Source organism: Phyllobates terribilis, unplaced genomic scaffold (assembly GCF_046119375.1).
Source record: "Phyllobates terribilis strain yellow unplaced genomic scaffold, ASM4611937v1 Scaffold_5__5_contigs__length_657084704, whole genome shotgun sequence".
NCBI lineage: Eukaryota > Metazoa > Chordata > Amphibia > Anura > Dendrobatidae > Phyllobates > Phyllobates terribilis.
In genome coordinates, this window is record NW_027362765.1 from 378,343,441 (window position 1) to 378,367,042 (window position 23,602).

The 23,602-nt window shown below is 43.8% G+C and overlaps 1 protein-coding gene across 2 annotated transcripts in view; it reads left to right on the forward strand.

The window, feature by feature from the left end:
- The window catches only part of CLSTN3 (calsyntenin 3), a 72,432-nt gene extending 54,982 nt beyond the window's left edge, over positions 1–17,450 (forward strand). For both annotated transcript variants that reach the window (XM_073684819.1, XM_073684820.1), the window contains exons 11-19: positions 1,337–1,387; positions 4,268–4,419; positions 4,562–4,710; positions 6,890–7,116; positions 7,428–7,592; positions 7,677–7,822; positions 13,139–13,271; positions 13,350–13,540; positions 16,587–17,450. In XM_073684819.1, coding sequence (XP_073540920.1) covers positions 1,337–1,387; positions 4,268–4,419; positions 4,562–4,710; positions 6,890–7,116; positions 7,428–7,592; positions 7,677–7,822; positions 13,139–13,271; positions 13,350–13,540; positions 16,587–16,670 — 1,298 coding nt within the window. In that variant the 3' untranslated portion in view covers positions 16,671–17,450. The remainder of the gene's footprint in view (positions 1–1,336; positions 1,388–4,267; positions 4,420–4,561; positions 4,711–6,889; positions 7,117–7,427; positions 7,593–7,676; positions 7,823–13,138; positions 13,272–13,349; positions 13,541–16,586) is intronic.
- Positions 17,451–23,602: the final 6,152 nt, after the last annotated feature.

Here is a 23,602-nt window from a genome sequence, read left to right on the forward strand (position 1 = left end):
TGTGGTATTGACCTGGTCTCTAATCTGAGCTGCTGTTAACCTGCGATTTCTGAGGCTGTTGACTCGGATAAACTTATCCTCAGAAGCAGAGGTGACTCTTGGTCTTCCTTTCCTGGGGCGGTCCTCATGTGAGCCAGTTTCTTTGTAGCGCTTGATGATTTTTGCAATTGCACTTGGGGACACTTTCAAAGTTTTCCCAATTTTTTGGACTGACTGAACTTCATTTCTTAAAGTAATGATGGCCACTCGTTTTTCTTTACTTAGCTGCTTTTTTCTTGCCATAATACAAATTCTAACAGTCTATTCAGTAGGACTATCAGCTGTGTATCCACCTGACTTCTGCACAACACAACTGATGGTTCCCAACCCCATTTATAAGGCAAGAAATCCCACTTATTAAACCTGACAGGGCACACCTGTGAAGTGAAGACCATTTCAGGTGACTACCTCTTGAAGCTCATCAAGAGAATGCCAAGAGTGTGCAAAGCAGTCATCAAAGCAAAAGGTGGCTACTTTGAAGAACTAGAATATAAGACATATTTTCAGTTGTTTCACACTTTTTTGTTAAGTATATAATTCCACATGTGATAATTCATAGTTTTGATGCCTTCAGTGTGAAAGTACAATTTTCATAGTCATAAAAATACAGAAAAATCTTTAAATGAGAAGGTGTGTCCAAACTTTTGGTCTGTACTGTAGGTCTGACTTATAAGTCCAGCACCCAACTTCCCTCATTTCTCCTGGTCTTACCAATCTGCTGACGTCACCTGATAGTCCTACGTTTCCTACTTGTCCTGCATGAACCTAACCTATCCAATCTGTACACACACCTCCTGACCAGGGCTAGCACTCATTCCCCAAATCTATAGAAACCATCCTAGCTCCAAACCAGTCATATAATACCCAAAACACTAATGAAATCTGAATTTGGACCTGAATGGTTCCATTATGTCATAGAGACATTGCGTTAAGGGGCCAATGAGGTTAATGCAGATCTATATTGGAAGTAAGTAAATCTCATTGGATAGAGGTTCCTATCAGTTTTGGGTTGCACCCCGCCATCCTCTTTCCCCATTATGGGACACTGTACTCTGGAGGATCCTCGATCAAAAATTGAGACATTTTGGGAGAGACAGGGCTGGGTTACGGGTGGTGACTTTCCTTTAGATAACAGTTTTGTATTGAAGTCTTACTGCAAAACTGGGAATAAAAATACAAAACTAGCTTTCTCCCGTAAGGAAAAATGCTTTTCTTGCTAGCGCCACATCTTGGTAGCTACCTCCCAAACTTCATTGCACTGCTTCTCGCACAAATACGTATTGATTTCTTTCAACAGAGGAGAAGATTTCAGTAAAAGTGAATGATGGCGAAACTTCAAGAACTTCAGGTACAATGCAAAGTTGCTGCAAATGTGCATGTGAGGTATAAGGGCTTGGCTCCCCCAAAACTGGAAACTTTTACAACCAAAAATGTGCAAAAAAAACTTCCAACATACAATAGAAATGTGGCCTATTAAATTATGGGGTCACGGTTGGTCACCTGCAACTATTGGTGGCCATCTATAATATAACTGGGGATGCATGTCTCTGTCTGAAGCCTTTATAGACTATGCATGCGTGACGCGCAGTCTTGCTCCAGACAGAAGACCGCACCCAGCCGTTACAGGTAAGAGGAGTGTATGGCGCCGGAGATTGCGGTTGGCGTAGACACTGAACACATACTTACGGCGCCATACTTACATACTTACCTGACCGGGAAGAGCGTTGCCGCGGCGCCTCTCTTCGCTGGAGACTGGGGCAGGAGTGAGGTGTCGGATCGGCGCATGCGCATAGCGCTATCCGACGCCATTTTACTGAAGATACATTTGCAGTGTGTCTTAAGCAAAATGGCGCCAGACAGCGCGGTATGGGCACGCGCGTACTGCGGCGCCGCACTCCTCCCCCGGCCTCCGGCAGAACAGGACACCGCAGCGCTGGAGCACAGGGAAGAAAGGTGAGTATAAGTGTTTATTTTTTTGTATGTGTGTACAGTGTGAAAGGGATGAGGAGGCCACACATACCAGGATTGGGGGTTGAGGGGGCCACACATACCAGGATTGTGGGATGAGGGGTACCATACATACCAGGATTGGGGGGTGAGGAGACCATACATACCAGGATTGGGGGGTGAGGGGACCATACATACCAGGATTTCGGGGTGAGGGGACCATGCATACCAGGATTGGGTGGTGAGGGGACCATGCATACCAGGATTGGGGGTGAGGGAACCATGCATACCAGGATTGGGGGGTGAGGGGACCATGCATACCAGGATTGGGGGGTGAGGGGACCATGCATACCAGGATTGGGGGGTGAGGGGTGCCATGCATACCAGAATAGGGATGAGGGGTGCCATGCATACCAGAATAGGGATGAGGGGTACCATACATACCAGGATAGGAATGCGGGGCACCATGCATACCAGGATGAGGGATGGGGTGCCATGCATACCAGGATGAGGGTTACCATGCATACCAGGATAAGGATGAGGGGTGCCATGCATACTAGGATGAGGGATTGGGTGCCATGCATACCAGGTTTCTGGGATGAGGAGGCCATACATACCAGAATTGGGATGAGGGGTGCCATGCATACCAGGATAGGGATGAGGGGTACCATGTATACCAGGATTGGGGATGAGGGGCCCATGCATACCAGGATAAGGGGTACCATACATACCAGGATAGGGATGAGGGTTATCATGTATACCAGGATAGGGATGAGGGGTACCATGTATACCAGGATTGGGGATGAGGAGTACCATGCATACCAGGATATGGATGAGGAGTGCCATGCATACCTGGATAGGGATGAGGGGTACCATGCATACCAGGATGGGGGTGGGGAGCCATACATACCAGGATTGGGGATGACGGACCCATGCATACCAGGATTGGGGATGAGGGAGCCATGCATACCAGGATTGGGGATGAGGAAGCCATGCATACCAGGATTGGGGATGAGGGGTGCCATGCATACCAGGATTGGGGATGAGGGGTGCCATGCATACCGGGATTGGGGATGAGAGAGCTATGCATACCGGGATTGGGGTTGAGGGGTGCCATGCATACCAGGATTGGGGATGAGGGAGCCATGCATACCGGGATTGGGGATGAGGAGTGCCATGTATACCAGGATTGGGGGTGAGGGGTGCCATGCATACCGGGATTGGGGATGAGGGAGCCATGCATACCAGGATTAGGGATGAGGGGTGCCATGCATACCAGGATTGGGGATGAGGGGTGCCATGCATACCAGGATTGGGGATGAGGGGTGCCATGCATACCAGGATTGGGGATGAGGGGTGCCATGCATACCAGGATTGGGGATGAGGGAGCCACGCATACCAGGATAGGGATGAGGGGTGCCATGCATACCAGGATGTGGGTGAGGGGCCCATGCATACCAGGATGAGGGATACCATACATACCAGGATAGGGATGAGGAGTACCACACATACCAGGATTGGGGATGAGGAGTACCACACATACCAGGATTGGGGATGAGGGGTGCCACGCATACCAGGATTAGGGGTGAGGGGTGCCATGCATACCAGGATTGGGGATGAGGGGTGCCATGCCTTCCAGGATTGTGGTTGAGGGGTGCCATGCATATCAGGATTGGAGGTGAGGGGTGCCATGCATACCAGGATTGGGGATGAGGGGTGCCATGCCTTCCAGGATTGTGGTTGAGGGGTGCCATGCATATCAGGATTGGAGGTGAGGGGTGCCATGCATACCAGGATTGGGGGTGTGGGGTGCCATGCATATCAGGATTGGAGGTGAGGGGTGCCATGCCTTCCAGGATTGTGGTTGAGGGGTGCCATGCATATCAGGATTGGAGGTGAGGGGTGCCATGCATACCAGGATTAGGGGTGAGGGGTGCTATGCATATCAGGATTGGAGGTGAGGGGTGCCATGCATACCAGGATTGGGGGTGTGGGGTGCCATGCATACCAGGATAGGATGGTGGGGACAGGATGGGGGCAGCACAAATACCAGGAGGGGGGCAGCACATACCAGCATGGGAGACCATATACCAATAAAAATGCTCACCACCCGGGCGTAGAACGGGTTCAATAGCTAGTTGTATATGGGTGTCCAAGACAATGTAAGATATACTTGTACATGACCCATCGGGCAATGGCGCCCACCATGTAGCATCATTTATCTTTTGTAGGACGCCCCTTGTTTCACCTGTCTGACCCTCTATCTCTCTCTTGCACTCAGGGTCCACGGTCGGCCGCTTCCTACGTGGTTACATCTCCGGCCTGTCCCTGCGCCTGGGTCCAGTGGATTCCCGGGAAGTGATCGAGTGTCTATATGCTTGTAAGGAAGGCCTCCAATACACCGACTTTGACAGCCTGGGCAAAGGAATGAAGGTAATGGAGATGATATAGGGTCGGTCATGTGTTATGCCACAGCCCAGTATATATAATATATGCTGGGGCTATGTAGTCCTCCGCCCTAGTATGGGACGAGCCAATGTATGGCAAGTATAAAACTCATAACATTATTCCTCAGGTCCACGTCAATCCTGCTCAGTCACAGCTGACCCTGGAAGGGGACGATGCTCTGTCCTTCAGCCGAGCTCTGCAGCACGTAGAATACCTCAACTCTTTACAGTTTCCAACACCAGGAGTGAGACCCCTGAAGCTGCAGACAACGGTGAGGTGGGTGCTCCATGGCAAACGTCCATGGATCAGTCCTAAGGACACCTATGGAAGTTGCAATTGCATTTGAACCTTTTTGCATTAGGAGGTCGGTATCCTTGGGTTGACCTTTCTTAGTACCAGTGGATCATTAGCTGGGCTTATGATTGACAACAGAGCCCAAGGTCCAGCTTAGGTCAGCCCAATATGAAGAGTATTTCGGAGCAAATCTCTTGCGGTTACTTAAATGGTTCTCCATTCTGGTACATATACTGCACATTTAATGGTTCTCCATATACAGTACAGACCAAAAGTTTGGACACACCTCATTTAAAGATTTTTCTGTATTTTCATGACTATGAAAATTGTACATTCACACTGAAGGCATCAAAACTATGAATTAACACATGTGGAATTATATCCTTAACAAAAAAGTGTGAAACAACTGAAAATATGTCTTATATTCTAGGTTCTTCAAAGTAGCCACCTTTTGCTTTGATGACTGCTTTGCGCACTCTTGGCATTCTCTTGATGAGCTTCAAGAGGTAGTCACCGGAAATGGTCTTCCAACAATCTTGAAGGAGTTCCCAGAGATGCTTAGCACTTGTTGGCCCTTTTGCCTTCACTCTGCGGTCCAGCTCACCCCAAACCATCTCGATTGGGTTCAGGTCTGGTGACTGTGGAGGCCAGGTCATCTGGCGTAGCACCCCATCACTCTCCTTCTTGGTCAAATAGCCCTTACACAGCCTGGAGGTGTGTTTGGGGTCATTGTCCTGTTGAAAAATAAATGATGGTCCAACTAAATGCAAACCGGATGGAATAGCATGCCGCTGCAAGATGCTGTGGTAGCCATGCTGGTTCAGTATGCCTTCAATTTTGAATAAATCCCCAACAGTGTCACCAGCAAAGCCCCCCCCACACCATCACACCTCCTCCTCCATGCTTCACGGTGGGAACCAGGCATGTAGAGTCCATCCGTTCACCTTTTCTGCGTTGCACAAAGACACGGTGGTTGGAACCAAAGATCTCAAATTTGCACTCGTCAGACCAAAGCACAGATTTCCACTGGTCTAATGCCCATTCCTTGTGTTCTTTAGCCCAAACAAGTCTCTTCTGCTTGTTGCCTGTCCTTAGCAGTGGTTTCCTAGCAGCTATTTTACCATGAAGGCCTGCTGCACAAAGTCTCCTCTGAACAGTTGTTGAAGAGATGTGTCTGCTGCTAGAACTCTGTGTGGCATTGACCTGGTCTCTAATCTGAGCTGCTGTTAACCTGCGATTTCTGAGGCTGGTGAACTTATCCTCAGAAGCAGAGGTGACTCTTGGTCTTCCTTTCCTGGGGCGGTCCTCATGTGAGCCATTTTCTTTGTAGCGCTTGATGGTTTTTGCAACTGCACTTGGGGACACTTTCAAAGTTTGCCCAATTTTTCGGACTGACTGACCTTTATTTCTTAAAGTAATGATGGCCACTCGTTTTTCTTTCCTGATTTTTTCTTGCCATAATACAAATTCTAACAGTCTATTCAGTAGGACTATCAGCTGTGTATCCACCAGACTTCTGCACAACACAACTGATGGTCCCAACCCCATTTATAAGGCCAGAAATCCCACTTATTAAACCTGACAGGGCACACCTGTGAAGTGAAAACCATTTCCGGTGACTACCTCTTGAAGCTCATCAAGAGAATGCCAAGAGTGTGCAAAGCAGACATCAAAGCCAAAGGTGGCTACTTTGAAGAACCTAGAATATAAGACATATTTTCAGTTGTTTCACACTTTTTTGTTAAGTATATAATTCCACATGTGTTAATTCATAGTTTTGATGCCTTCAGTGTGAATGTACAATTTTCATAGTCATGAAAATACAGAAAAATCTTTAAATGAGAAGTTGTGTCCAAACTTTTGGTCTGTACTGTACCTTTGCATAGATGCAAACCTTCTACCACCACTAGGGGGCTGTAGCATTTATTAAAGTCAATAGGAGCATTATACAGCTCCATGCACATCGCCCTCTAGTGACCACAGCAGGTAGCGGAGATCTGATCAAGTAAATGGTGGCAATGATGATTCATGCTGAAGAAGGAGAGCACTGACCCCTTATCAAATATACTGGAAAAACACTGGTATCGTCTCCGCTGATGACTTCCTAAAAAGAAAAGGCAAATGGTTCATACACTTTAAGCTCCACGTCTTCTTTTACCAGGTGTCTCACGGATGAAGGATGTCTCACGGTACCAGATCTCGATGGGTATCTCGTAGTGCTGCAGCCTGATGCTCCACAAGTCCAACTAGCCGGGTCCCCCCGATCAGCGCACCCTGTATCTGACTTCCAGGGGACACTAGGTGTTCCCATATTTCCAGACCTGAGTATTACCTGCACTGTTTCTCATAATATATCTCCCAACAAGCTCGAAAGAGCTCCGAGATCTGGTAAGTGACTTGTCTAGATGCGACCTTATGGTCTCCTAAAGCATAAAGGGGTATTCCTATATATGACGTGTAAGGTATATCGACAGGATATGTCATAAATGGGCCCCAATACAGGGTGTCAGAAATAGAGAGGTGGCTCCTCATCAGGGCTTTCTCCATTTATTTCTATGGGAGCTCCGAAATCTCCCACTCGCATCTATCAAACATTTACGGCATGTCAAGCCAATAAACCATAAGTGTCCCAGATATGAATACCCCTTTAAGTTATATCTTCAGGATTGCAAATGTGAATCCATCCTGTGTGTATCCAGATGTGCAGTCGCCTGACGGCATCGAGTGCGCCCTGGAGCGGTGTGAGATCGGAGTGGTGGGAGAGGATCTGAACCCAGAATACGAGAGCCTGTCCCTAGATGTGTCATCTGCATGGCAGCGCGGACTCGAGACCGAGAACAGCTCCCGGAGTCTGCGAGTTACAGGTTAGAGGCCTTACTAAGGAAATCAGACGAGGAAACCCGAAACTCAGTGCTGTATGGAAACCCGCAGCCGTTTGTCTTATCCAGGTGTGCAGAATGTGGCGGTGTACGAGGATATCCTCCGCAGTGTCAGCTACCGCACAGGGGTCCGAGCCTCATTATATGCAAGGAAGTTTCATGTATCCTGCAGTGAGATGAACGGGAGATACATAAGTAACCAGCTCTATACTGAGGTATGTGCAAGATATAAGTACAAGAATAAAACTACTATAATTCTGCCCCCTATGTACAAGAATATAACTACTATAATACTGCCCCTATGTACAAGAATATAACTACTATAATACTGCTCCCTATGTACAAGAATATAACTACTATAATACTGCTCCTATGTACAAGAATATAACTACTATAATACTGCTCCTATGTACAAGAATATAGCTACTATAATACTGCTCCCTATGTACAAGAATATAACTACTATAATACTGCCCCCTATGTACATGAATATAACTACTATAATACTGCTCCTATGTACAAGAATATAACTACTATAATACTGCTCCCTATGTACAAGAATATAACTACTATAATACTGCCCCCTATGTACAAGAATATAACTACTATAATACTGCCCCCTATGTACAAGAATATAACTACTATAATACTGCTCCTATGTACAAGAATATAACTACTATAATACTGCTCCCTATGTACAAGAATATAGCTACTATAATACTGCCCCCTATGTACAAGAATATAACTACTATAATACTGCTCCTATGTACAAGAATATAACTACTATAATACTGCTCCCTATGTACAAGAATATAACTACTATAATACTGCCCCCTATGTACAAGAATATAACTACTATAATACTGCTCCTATGTACAAGAATATAACTACTATAATACTGCCTCTATATACAAGAATATAACGACTATAATACTGCCCCCTATGTACAAGAATATAACTACTATAATACTGCCCCTATATACAAGAATATAACTACTATAATACTGCTCCTATGTACAAGAATATAACTACTATAATACTGCTCCTATGTACAAGAATATAACTACTATAATACTGCTCCTATCTACAAGAATATAACTACTATAATACTGCTCCTATGTACAAGAATATAACTACTATAATACTGCCCCTATATACAAGAATATAACTACAATAATACTGCTCCTATGTACAAGAATATAACTACTATAATACTGCCCCTATGTACAAGAATATAACTACTATAATACTGCCCCTATATACAAGAATATAACTACTATAATACTGCTCCTATGTACAAGAATATAACTACTATAATACTGCCCCTATATACAAGAATATAACTACTATAATACTGCTCCTATGTACAAGAATATAACTACTATAATACTGCCTCTATGTACAAGAATATAACAACTATAATACTGCCCCCTATGTACAAGAATATAACTACTATAATACTGCCCCCTATGTACAAGAATATAGCTACTATAATACTGCCCCTATGTACAAGAATATAACTACTATAATACTGCCTCTATGTACAAGAATATAACAACTATAATACTGCCCCCTATGTACAAGAATATAACTACTATAATACTGCCCCCTATGTACAAGAATATAACTACTATAATACTGCTCCTATGTACAAGAATATAACTACTATAATACTGCCCCTATGTACAAGAATATAACTACTATAATACTGCCCCCTATGTACAAGAATATAACTACTATAATACTGCCCCCTATATACAAGAATATAACTACTATAATACTGCTTCTATGTACAAGAATATAACTACTATAATACTGCCCCTATGTACAAGAATATAACTACTATAATACTGCCCCCCTATGTACAAGAATATAACTACTATAATACTGCCCCCTATGTCCAAGAATATAACTACTATAATACTGCTCCTATGTACAAGAATATAACTACTATAATACTGCCCCCTATGTACAGGAATATAACTACTATAATACTGCTCCCTATGTACAAGAATATAACTACTATAATACTGCTCCTATGTACAAGAATATAACTACTATAATACTGCTCCTATGTACAAGAATATAACTACTATAATACTGCCCCTATGTACAAGAATATAACTACTATAATACTGCTCCTATGTACAAGAATATAACTACTATAATACTGCTCCTATGTACAAGAATATAACTACTATAATACTGCCCCTATGTACAAGAATATAACTACTATAATACTGCCTCTACGTACTAGAATATAACTACTATAATACTGCTCCTATGTACAAGAATATAACTACTATAATACTGCCCCCTATGTACAAGAATATAACTACTATAATACTGCTCCTATGTACAAGAATATAACTACTATAATACTGCTCTTATGTACAGGAATATAACTACTATAATACTGCTCCCATGTACAAGAATATAACTACTATAATACTACTCCCATGTACAAGAATATAACTACTATAACACTGCTCCCATGTACAAGAATATAACTACTATAATACTGCTCCTATGTACAGGAATATAACTACTATAATACTGCCCCCTATGTACAAGAATATAACTACTATAATACTGCTCCTATGTACAAGAATATAACTACTATAATACTGCTCCTATGTACAAGAATATAACTACTATAATACTGCCCCCTATGTACAAGAATATAACTACTATAATACTGCTCCTATGTACAAGAATATAACTACTATAATACTGCTCCTATGTACAAGAATATAACTACTATAATACTGCCCCTATGTACAAGGATATAACTACTATAATACTGCTCCTATGTACAAGAATATAACTACTATAATACTGCTCTTATGTACAGGAATATAACTACTATAATACTGCTCCTATGTACAAGAATATAACTACTATAATACTGCTCCTATGTACAAGAATATAACTACTATAATACTGCTCCTATGTACAAGAATATAACTACTATAATACTGCTCCTATGTACAAGAATATAACTACTATAATACTGCTCCTATGTACAAGAATATAACTACTATAATACTGCTCCTATGTACAAGAATATAACTACTATAATACTGCTCCTATGTACAAGAATATAACTACTATAATACTGTCCCCTATATACAAGAATATAACTACTATAATACTGCTCCTATGTACAAGAATATAACTACTATAATACTGCTCCTGTGTACAAGAATATAAATACTATAATACTGCCCCTATGTACAAGAATATAACTACTATAATACTGCCTCTACGTACTAGAATATAACTACTATAATACTGCTCCTATGTACAAGAATATAAATACTATAATACTGCTCCTATGTACAAGAATATAACTACTATAATACTGTCCCCTATGTACAAGAATATAACTACTATAATACTGCTCTTATGTACAGGAATATAACTACTATAATACTGCTCCCATGTACAAGAATATAACTACTATAATACTGCTCCCATGTACAAGAATATAACTACTATAATACTGCTCCTATGTACAAGAATATAACTACTATAATACTGCCCCCTATGTACAGGAATATAACTACTATAATACTGCCCCCTATGTACAAGAATATAACTACTATAATACTGCTCCTATGTACAAGAATATAACTACTATAATACTGCTCCTATGTACAAGAATATAACTACTATAATACTGCTCCTATGTACAAGAATATAACTACTATAATACTGCTCCTATGTACAAGAATATAACTACTATAATACTGCTCCTATGTACAAGAATATAACTACTATAATACTGCCCCTATGTACAAGAATATAACTACTATAATACTGCTCCTATGTACAAGAATATAACTACTATAATACTGCTCCTATGTACAAGAATATAACTACTATAATACTGCTCCTATGTACAAGAATATAACTACTATAATACTGCCCCTATGTACAAGGATATAACTACTATAATACTGCTCCTATGTACAAGAATATAACTACTATAATACTGCTCCTATGTACAAGAATATAACTACTATAATACTGCTCCTATGTACAAGAATATAACTACTATAATACTGCCCCTATGTACAAGAATATAACTACTATAATACTGCTCCTATGTACAAGAATATAACTACTATAATACTGCTCCTATGTACAAGAATATAACTACTATAATACTGCCCCTATGTACAAGAATATAACTACTATAATACTGGTCCTATGTACAAGAATATAACTACTATAATACTGCTCCTATGTACAAGAATATAACTACTATAATACTGCTCCTATGTACAAGAATATAACTACTATAATACTGCTCCTATGTACAAGAATATAACTACTATAATACTGCTCCTATGTACAAGAATATAACTACTATAATACTGCCCCTATGTACAAGAATATAACTACTATAATACTGCTCCTATGTACAAGAATATAACTACTATAATACTGCCCCTATGTACAAGAATATAACTACTATAATACTGCTCCTATGTACAAGAATATAACTACTATAATACTGCTCCTATGTACAAGAATATAACTACTATAATACTGCTCCTATGTACAAGAATATAACTACTATAATACTGCTCCTATGTACAAGAATATAACTACTATAATACTGCTCCTATGTACAAGAATATAACTACTATAATACTGCTCCTATGTACAAGAATATAACTACTATAATACTGCCCCTATGTACAAGAATATATATAATATATATAGGGAATGTCATCCTATTATGATTGGGATAAAGGCCCTGTAAGCAGGTATATGATAGGAGATTATTGAGGCACAGGGGGAGGCAGATCCGATCAGCTTCTGAGCACCAGATGCAACCTCTATAGAAAAAGAGCTTGTAAGCTCTGTGCTTCTTGACTTGGAAACCGGCCACTGCTGATAAAACTGCAGGGGTGGCTGGTAACCTAGGCCATTAACTAGAAAGTTAGAATTCCTTTCCGTTCTTGACAACAGAGAGAATATTTAATAAGAGGTAAATGCCAAAGTTGCTTGTTTTTACAATTTTACTTTTTTAACAAGATGGGAAAACCCGTTTAAGGTGTCTTACTTTTCTCACGCAGATCTTGAAATCAACCCCTACCTGTACCTGCGCAATTTTCTTACATTGTGCCACATCTTATGGCATGTAATATATCCACAATAAGGAGGGTTTTGCAGGCGCAGGTGGAGCAGCACCAGGTGCAGATGCGTTTACACCTTGCTGTGCGGTACAATTATATGTAGCAGATTCTGCAATGTGATAAGAGCGGGATCGCTCACCGCCCTGCAGGGCTCATTTATCCATCGCGTCACAGTGTGATACCTGGTGCTTAAATTCTGTGCCAAATTAACCAATGCAGTGCACAAGGGGCCCCAATGCAAAATTGGCCCCAAACCGTTACCTAGCGTGTTATTACATGGCACAAGGGCCTTGTGGGACTGCACTAACCTCTATGGATTATGTTCCCGATGCATGAAGTCATGGCATCTACATGTGTGATCTTCTCATGTTCTCGCCGCAGGTTGACGTGTTACATGGGATTCACGCCGTCTCCCCCAGTCACCTCCTATCTGCCCAGCAGTTTATTCACAGTGTGCACCAGGCCCCCGTGGAGTTATCGGGCCATGCACCGGTCAGCGTCAACCGCAGCTCAGGTTGGTGGCAATGAAGACCCCCAAGCTCCACACCCCCGGGTGGCCACCACACATGCAATAATCTTCTATTCCTTGTAGTGTTTCCTGGGGTGGCGATGGTCATCATCGTTGTTTGCATTGGTTTCTTGGCCCTGATTGTTACGCTGGGGCTGTCGAGGATACACAACGTGAGGCAAAGAGGTTCTGAGGGGGCCGAGCTAGAGGCAGCCAATCAGCGTGACCCATTCTGGGAGGACTCGGCGATGACCATAACTGTGAACCCAATGGAGGTGAGTACGTTTATGTCATTTTTCTGAAGCTTTCAGATATTACTTTGTACTCCGATTCTTCACCATTTACAAGAGCTCTGCTGGCTGACAATGAATGGAAGCACTGTATCTGCTATCAGAGGCTGGATATGACACCCGACCTGATCCTGTAATGTATATTTTATCACCTTCTATTAATTCAATGATAAAAACTCTGTATACAGTGTAGTAAACTGATACATTGTACCGCACTGCGCAGGGGTGTGACTACCGGGGTAGCGGGCGAAGCTGCCGGCAGCGGCCATCTCCCCCTAGACACGAGGTGCAGCTGGTAGTAAATATAGATGATGGAAACCTGTTACATTTTGCATCATTTCTGTGCTATGACATCACTGCATTATCCCTGTACTGTGACATCATCTGTAGATTCATGGTAACTTCATGTTTCTCTTTCCTGTGCTGCGATGTCACAGTGTGCATGATGACTAAATATTATAATGTATTACCATTTTACTGTGCAATCACTGCATTATCCCTATAGTGTGACATCAATCTGTGCATTATCCCTTTACTGTGACATCACTCTGTGCATTATCCCTTTACTGTGACATCACTCTGTGCATTATCCCTGTGGTGTGACATCACTCTGTGCATTATCCCTGTGGTGTGACATCACTGTATGCATTATCCCTGTAGTGTGACATCACTCTGTGCATTATCCCTGTGGTGTGACATCACTCTGTGCATTATCCCTGTGGTGTGACATCACTGTGTGTATTATCCCTGTAGTGTGACATCACTCTGTGCATTATCCCTTTACTGTGACATCACTCTGTGCATTATCCCTGTGGTGTGACATCACTGTATGCATTATCCCTGTGGTGTGACATCACTCTGTGCATTATCCCTTTACTGTGACATCACTCTGTGCATTATCCCTTTACTGTGACATCACTGTATGCATTATCCCTGTGGTGTGACATCACTGTATGCATTATCCCTGTGGTATGACATCACTGTATGCATTATCCCTTTACTGTGACATCACTCTGTGCATTATCCCTTTACTGTGACATCACTGTATGCATTATCCCTGTGGTGTGACATCACTGTATGCATTATCCCTGTGGTATGACATCACTGTATGCATTATCCCTTTACTGTGACATCACTCTGTGCATTATCCTTTTACTGTGACATCACTCTGTGCATTATCCCTTTACTGTGACATCACTCTGTGCATTATCCCTTTACTGTGACATCACTGTGCGCATTATCCCTGTGGTGTGACATCACTGTATCCATTATCCCTGTGATATGACATCACTGTATGCATTATCCCTTTACTGTGACATCACTGTGCGCATTATCCTTTTACTGTGACATCACTTTGTGCATTATCCCTGTAGTGTAACATCACTGCATGCATTATCCTTGTATTGTGACATTACCATGTGCATTATCTCTGTACTGTGAAATCACCGTGTGCATTATTCTTCTACGGTGACATCACTAGGTGCATTATCTACAGTAACATCACTGTGTGCATTATCACTGTACAGTGACATAATTTCATGCATTATGCCTGTACTGCGGCATCACTGTGCAAATTTCCTTGTTCTGTTACATGAGTGTGTGCAATACTCCTGTACTGGGACATCACTGTACAAGTTGCCCAACTTTTGTGATATCACTGTGCACAATATCCTTATACTGTGACATCACTGTGTGCATTATCCTGGTGCTCTGACATTACTGTGTGCATTATCCCGGTGCTCTGACATCACTATGGTTATTATCCCGGTGTTCTGACATCACTGTGTGCATTATTCCGGTACTCTGACATCACTGTGTGTATTATCCCGGTACTCTGACATCACTGTGTGTATTATCCCTGTACTGTGACATCACTGTGTGCATTATTCCGGTACTCTGACATCACTGTGTGTATTATCCCTGTACTGTGACATCACTGTGTGTATTATCTCTGTACTGTGACATCACTGTGTGCATTATTCCGGTACTCTGACATCACTGTGTGTATTATCCCTGTACTGTGACATCACTGTGTGTATTATCCCTGTACTGTGATATCACTGTGTGTATTATCCCTGTACTGTGACATCACTGTGTGTATTATCTCTGTACTGTGATATCACTGTGTGCATTATTCCGGTACTCTGACATCACTGTGTGTATTATCCCTGTACTGTGACATCACTGTGTGTATTATCCCTGTACTGTGACATCACTGTGTGTATTATCTCTGTACTGTGACATCACTGTGTGCATTATCCCGCTACTCTCACATCACTGTGAGCAATATCCCTGTTCATTAGGATAGCATTCATATCCTTTCCATGTTCTCAAGGTAATGCTGAAGGTGGGGCCCTATTTCATGTTTCACTATGGGGCCCCATGGTTACTGATAACCCTCCTGACGCTTCAGATTTGTGAAAGTTAAGACTCGGTCAGCAATGGCTTCTGATCAGAACGGATCCCCTTGCTAATTGCCCAATGATGCCATCCTGCTACGACGATCAATATCAGGGTGTTTTCGGTCAGGGCCATTGGTCTGGTCGTCATGGAGACCTTATATGTGGATCCAAATCACCACCTACATCAATGTTCACCAACACCTGCCATTACTTGGGTCTGGGATATGATGCGGATGTTCATCGGAATCCATTCAAGGTCTCCATGGCAACAGTGGAGGAGACATGATGTCTCGGTAGTGCAGCCTCAGCATCCGGGCCTACGACCATAACTGATCATATCTCAATGGACGACCTTCACAAATATAATATAGCAGTCATGGAGACCTTACGTGAATCCACAGCACAAATACATGAGCGTTCACAGACATCTGCCTCCATTTCTGCGGATGTTCGTGTCGCTTCAGACAAGGTCTCCATGACAACACTGAACCCGATAGGAAACAGGAGACATATTGTCACCAGCATCTCTCAGCAGTGCAGCCTCAGGCTTTTGCTTCCTCACCCCCCTCCCACCACCCCAAATAAAAGTGCAAACATTTGACTTGTCTCCATTTTCCTTCTCCCTTTAGTCTCTGCAGTCTCGCGGTTTGGTTCCGACACAGAAATCATCCGTCTCGGAGAAGGAGGAACCGGAGGAGGAAGAGTCCCGTTGAAAGTCTTTCCGTTTCGACAGCCGCGCATCCGTGTACTTCTCGCTTATGTGTCATCCCCACCATCGTCCGGTGCGTACGCCACAGTCCTGACACGACCGCGCGGAGCGCAGCCACTTCTGACTACTTCTCCGACACTCTAAGCGACGAGTGCAACGTATGGACACTCGGCCTGAGACGTGACGTCTCCTCTCTGTGGAGCGTGTCTGTCACAGCCTGGCTGTCTCTTGAAGAGTGCCACCCACCTGACGCTGGCCGGGTTGTGTATCACGTCCACCATGTCTGTTATTTCGGATGCCTCTCCCCCTCGTTTACGTCATCATTTCTCAGGGGAAAACTCGCCGCCGCCTCCATTCCGTGTTTGTAATCGTCTCATGTGATGTTTTTACATTAAGTCCCTGAGAGGCTGCTAACGACTCCCTTCAGGTCCCCTCCATCGGCCCAAATCAGATTTGGGGTTCAGCTCCGCTCTAACCAGAGACTACAGTACTGAGAGTACAGGTCCACAAACATGGCTGATAACCCACAGACACGAAGGCCCGAAGCCGCTCATCACATCACCACAAATGGTTTTTATTTATTTATTTCCATCCGGGACTCTCCCTTTTCTTCCTATTTAAAGTGTTTCTCTCCCTTCCTGTCTCCCCCACCCTCCACCTCGTTCACGTCTTCACCCCCGTGAAGGGGGTGCTCGGATAATGGGGGTCACGACAATGAATGAAATAACACTGATTTCTGGTATAAATATATATAAAACTATATATAAAAAATATATAGAGAACACGATGGCTCAGACTGGTTCCATTTTTTTGGACATTTTTTTACATTTCTAATATTACAGCCTAATTCCACTGTTAAAAACTAAGGGTAGTGCCAATTGCCGAGCTACTAATAAGGGAGTGCAGCTGTGGAGTATAATTCAGGATCAGTAATGTATGCACACAGTGACTGCACCAGCAGAATAGTGAGTGCAGCTCTGGAGTATAATACAGGATGTTACTCAGGATCAGTAATGTAATGTATGTACACAGTGACTGCACCAGCAGAATAGTGAGTGCAGCTCTGGAGTATAATACAGGATGTAACTCAGGATCAGTAATGTAATGTATGTACACAGTGACTGCACCAGCAGAATAGTGAGTGCAGCTCTGGAGTATAATACAGGATGTAACTCAGGATCAGTAATGTAATGTATGTACACAGTGACTGCACCAGCAGAATAGTGAGTGCAGCTCTGGGGTATAATACAGGATGTAACTCAGGATCAGTAATGTAATGTATGTACACAGTGACTGCACCAGCAGAATAGTGAGTGCAGCTCTGGAGTATAATACAGGAGGTAACTCAGGATCAGTACAGGATCAGTAATGTAATGTATGTACACAGTGACTGCACCAGCAGAATAGTGAGTGCAGCTCTGGAGTATAATACAGGATGTAACTCAGGATCAGTAATGTAATGTATGTACACAGTGACTGCACCAGCAGAATAGTGAGTGCAGCTCTGCAGTATAATACAGGATGTAACTCAGGATCAGTAATGTAATGTATGTACACAGTGACTGCACCAGCAGAATAGTGAGTGCAGCTCTGGAGTATAATACAGGAGGTAACTCAGGATCAGTACAGGATCAGTAATGTAATGTATGTACACAGTGACTGCACCAGCAGAATAGTGAGTGCAGCTCTGGAGTATAATACAGGATGTAACTCAGGATCAGTAATGTAATGTATGTACACAGTGACTGCACCAGCAGAATAGTGAGTGCAGCTCTGCAGTATAATACAGGATGTAACTCAGGATCAGTAATGTAATGTACAGTTGAAACCAGAAGTTTCCATACTCTATATATAAAGACACATATTCATGTTTTTCTCAATATCTGACATGAAATCAGAATAAACCTTTCCCGTTTAAGGTCAATTAGGATTAACATAATTTTTAATATTTGCCAAATGCCAGAATAATGAGAGAGAGAGAATGTTTTAAGGCATTTTTATTACTTACTGCAAAGCCAAATGTTTACATACATTTCATTAGTATTTGGTACCATTGCCCTTAAACTGAATGACTTGGGTCAGACATTTTGGATATCTTTCCACAAGCTTCTCAAAATAGTTGGTCGGAATTTGGGCCCATTCCTCCTGACAAAACTGGTGTCACTGATCCAGGTTTGTAGGTCGTCTTGCTCGCAGCCTTTTCAGCTTTGTCCATAAAATTTTCAATAGGACTGAGATCAGGGCTTTGTGATGGCCACTCCAAAACATTGACTTTGTTATCCTTAAGCCACTTTGTTACCATTTTGGCAGTATGCTTCGGGTCATTGTCCATTTGAAAGACCCATTTTCGCCCAAGATTTAACTTCCTGGCTGATGTCTTGAGATGTTGCTTCAGTATTGCCACATAATCTTCTTTTCTCATGATGCAGCAAAACAACCGCAGAACATGATGGTGCCACCCCCATGTTTCACAGTTGGGATGGTATTCTTAGGCTTCCAAGCTTCTCCCTTTTCCTCCAAACGTAATGATGATCATTATGCATGCCCAAAAAGTTCAGTTTTAGTTTCATCAGACCACAGGACATGTCTCCAAAATACAAAGGTTACTTACCGGTAGCCGGTTTTTCCTGAACTGATGACAGCACACCTTGAGAGAGGGATCCGCCCCACCAAGGACAGGAAGCCGTCTGAAATAAAAGGGCGGTACCTCTCCCTCACTTCAGTTGATTACAGAGCATTGAGAGGACTTCCAGAAAAGGTTAGACACATAACCAACACCTACAATATATATAATCACCCAAAACATAAAGTGCTCACCAGGGTATGAGAAAGAGACGGGGGGAAAACTACGGGTGCTGTCATGGGTTCAGGAAAAACCGGCTACCGGTAAGTAACCTTGGTGTTTTCCCCTCACCCATGACAGCACACCTTGAGAGAATTTTGGAGAATATGAGCACCCTAGGGAGGGACCACCGCCTGAAGTACCCTTCTCCCAAAGGTGAGGTCAGAGGAGGATAGATCCAACTTATAGTGCTTGTAGAAGGTGGATGGTGCAGACCAAGTAGCAGCTTTACACATCTGGTCAATTGAGACATCTGCTCTCTCTGCCCAGGAGGTCGCTACAGCTCTGGTGGAATGAGCTTTAATACCGACCGGTGCCGGAACTCCTGTAGATATGTAAGCTAGACAAATGGCCTCCCTAAAGCCCCCGTCTCACATAGCGAGATCGCTGCTGAGTCGCGGTTTTGGTGACGCAACAACGACCTCACCAGCGATGTCGCTATGTGTGACACTTTACAGCGATCAGGCCCCTGCTGTGAAGTCGCTGATCGCTGCAAAATGTCCTGGACCATTTTTTGGTCTTTGCCCTCCCGCTGGTCAGCACACATCGCTGTGTGTGACCAGCGGGAGCAGCGATCAGGCTGGTAACCATGATAAACAGCGGGTTACTAGGTGCACACGCGCACTTAGTAACCCGCTGTTTATCATGGTTACCACTCTGCTACGGTGAGCTGTAACCTCTCGCTCACCGTAGCAGAGTGGTAACCTTGATAAACAGCGGGTTACTAGGTGCGCATGTGCCCCTAGTAACCCGCTGTTTATCATGGTTACCAGCCTGCTCCTGCTTCAGCAGGCTGGTAACCAGGAGCAGGACATCGTGGAAAGATTCTTTCCACGATGTCGCTGCTCCCCTGATCGTTGGTGAGCCTGCCTGTTTGACAGCTCACCAGCGACCACATAGTGACGCAGCAACGATCCCTGACAGGTGGTATCGTTGTCGGGATCGCTGTAGCGTCGCTTAGTGTGACGGGGCCTTAAGCCACCTAGAAATAGTTCCCTTTGATACCCCGTGACCTTTCCTACTCCCCTGAAAGATCAGAAACAAGGAGCGGTCCTTCCTCCACTGACTAGTCATGTCTATGTACTGTAGTAAAGCCCTTCTAACATCTAGATTGTGGAATCTAACCTCCCCTGGGTGTTTTGGGTTACTGCAGAATGAGGGAAGCACAATCTCTTGATTACAGTGGAATCTGGAAACTACTTTCGGAAGGTATGCCGGATCTGTACGCAGGACGACCCGGTCATCATGAATTTGGGTGTATGGGGGATCGACAGAAAGGGCCTGCAGGTCACTCACCCTACGGGCCGATGTTAGGGCCACTAGGATAATGGTTTTGAGGGTGAGGAACTTTGGAGAGAACCTGCAGGGGTTCAGATGGGTCGCCAGAGAGTGCGTTTAAAACCAAATTCAGGTCCCAGGGAGGAAGTTTGAGAGCCCGAACTGACTTAGCTCTGGAACAGGATTTAATGAATCTAGAGACCCACCCGTTCCCCTGCCAGGTTGCAATTATATAGCGCCTCTAGGGTGGACACCTGAACTTTAAGTGTTCCCGTAGCTAACCCCAGGTCACGTCCCTTCTGAAAAAAACTCTAGGACATCTTTAATTGGAGGTTTATCCGACAACGGGGAGTCTATAAAATCCAGGAATTTTCCTCAGATTCTGCTATAAATCTTAGTTGTTATGGGCTTCCTACTACCCAATAGGGTAGAAACTAGTCCCGGTGAAAACCCCCTATTACTCAGTAACATCTTCTCAAATTTCAAGCTGCCAGATGGAAACTTTTGGCTTGTGCATGGAACATCGGCCCCTGGATGAGAAGGTCCGGCCTGTCCGGCAGAACCCAGGGATCCGAGACCGACATTAGGTGAAGCAGGGAGAACCAGGGTCTTTTTGGCCAAAAGGGGACTATCAGAATTATCCTTGCCCCCTCCTCCCGAATTTTCCTCACAACTGCCAGGATCATTACTATCGGTGGAAAAGCGTAGGCCCTCCTGAACTTTCAGGGTATTTGGAGAGCGTCTACAGCATAGGGATTCTCTGTCAGATCTAGTGAACAGAATCTCTCCACCTTCCTGTTCGCCCTGGTGGCAAACAAATCTATGTCCGGTGACTCCCATAGCTGGATAATCTACTGGAAGACTATCGGGTTTAGAGCCCACTCTCCTTGTCTTAAAGTGTGGCGACTGAGGAAATCTGCCTTTGAATTTTCTACCCCCCGGATGTAAAGAGCACTGAGGGATGGGAGATGCTGTTCTGCTAGTTGCAGGATTCTGTTTGCCACTACCATCAGGGAGCGAGATCTTGTTCCTCCCTGGTGATTTATACAAGCTACTATCGTCCGATTGTCGGACCTGATCTGGACATGGCGACCCTGTATGTGGGGAAGGAAGCCTATCAGGGATTTCTCCACTGCCAAAAGCTCTTTTAGGTTCGATGATGTCCCTATTTCGTGACGTAGCCAGAGCCCCTGAACCGAGAGATCTGCTAGATGACCCCCCAGCAGGAGCCACTTGCATCTGTTGTAATTGTATTGTCGACTGGTCTGGACCACTGCAAGCCTGAGGTCAGATTCTCCCTGTTTGTCCACCATGAGAGTAAGTCTACCGTCTCTAGGGAAAGAGATAGTCCTCTTTCTAAATGTCCGTTGAAGGATTTTTGCGCTGACAGGACCTCCCACTGAAGAAGCCTCATATGACCTTGGCGCCCATTTGACTGCTGGGAGACAGGACGTCATGGAGCCCAGTAGGGACATTGCTCCTCTCAGGGACATCACTGAAGACTCTATGGCCCTTGAGACCAAGCTGATTATTTTGCAAACCTTGTCCTCTGGGAGGAAGCAAGCTTGGAGTTGGGAATTTAGGGTCAAGCCAAAAAAGAGTCCTTGAGGGGGGATAGTTTTGATTTTTGAATATTTATCAACCATCCTAGCTGATGTAAGGCTGTCCTGACCTCTAAAAGTTGAGAGGAACAGTGGTCTTCTGATTTCCCTATTACCAGAAAGTCGTCTAAGTAGGGAACAATCACCACGTTTTTGATTCGGAGAAAAGCTGTCACCTCCGCTATAACCTTTGTAAACACTCTCGGTGCTATCGAGAGTCCAAAGGGTAGGGCAGTAAATTGGAAATGCCTCAATTCCCCTTGGATGAATAGGGCTACCTTTATGTACTTCTGGTAGTCTGGATGGATTGGGACGTGATAATAGGCATCTTTTAGGTCGATAACTGCCATGAAACAATTGTGGTGTAGGAGTTTTACTGCCGAGTTCACTGATTCCATCTTGAAAGTTTGGTTCTCTATCAGCTGATTTAGACTTTTGAGGTTGATAATGGTCCTTAAGGACCCTTTTGTTTTGTTTTTTATCACAAATAAGGGGGGAATAAAATCCGCTTCCCCTTTGTGAATCCGGAACTTCGTGAAGGACCTGCTTGTTGACTAAATCTAGCACCTCCGACTCTAGAGCTATCTGCTCCTCCCTGGACTTCCTCCTGGGGGTGATCATGAAGGTTCGGTGACGGATCTGACTGAAGCGTATCTTTAGGCCATTCTTTATGATACTCAACACCCAGGGATTTGAAGTAATGGCTTCCCAAGCTGGGATAAAATGGGAAAGCCTTCCACCGACCTCTAGCCCTGCGTCATTGGGGAATTTTTTTGGTACTGGAGGATGGCCCCCCAAACATGTAACCAGAGTCTTTTTTTTAGCTCTGGGCTCCCCTCTTTTCTTTTCTCCAGGAGGGCGACCCCGGTTAAATCTTTTCCTCCGAAAGTAGGACCTTTTTGTGAACCCTGGGAAATCTCTCTTCCTGTCGCCAGCCTTCTCCAAAAGCTCATCCAGTTTTTGGCCAAACAAGAGTTTACCATCACAAGGAAGGGAAAAGAGTTTATGTTTAGACTGCAGGTCTCCTGGGCAACCCTTGAGCCACAGAGAGCTCGTCCGGCAGCGTTAGATAAGTTTGCAGACCTGGCAGCGAGTTTAACCGAATCTGCTGAGGAGTGAGCAAGGAAAGCGGATGCAGCCTGTAGTAAAGGTAGATTGGAGAGGATTTTATCTCTGGATATCTTTTTATCCTTGAGCTGGTCTCCTAATTGCTGA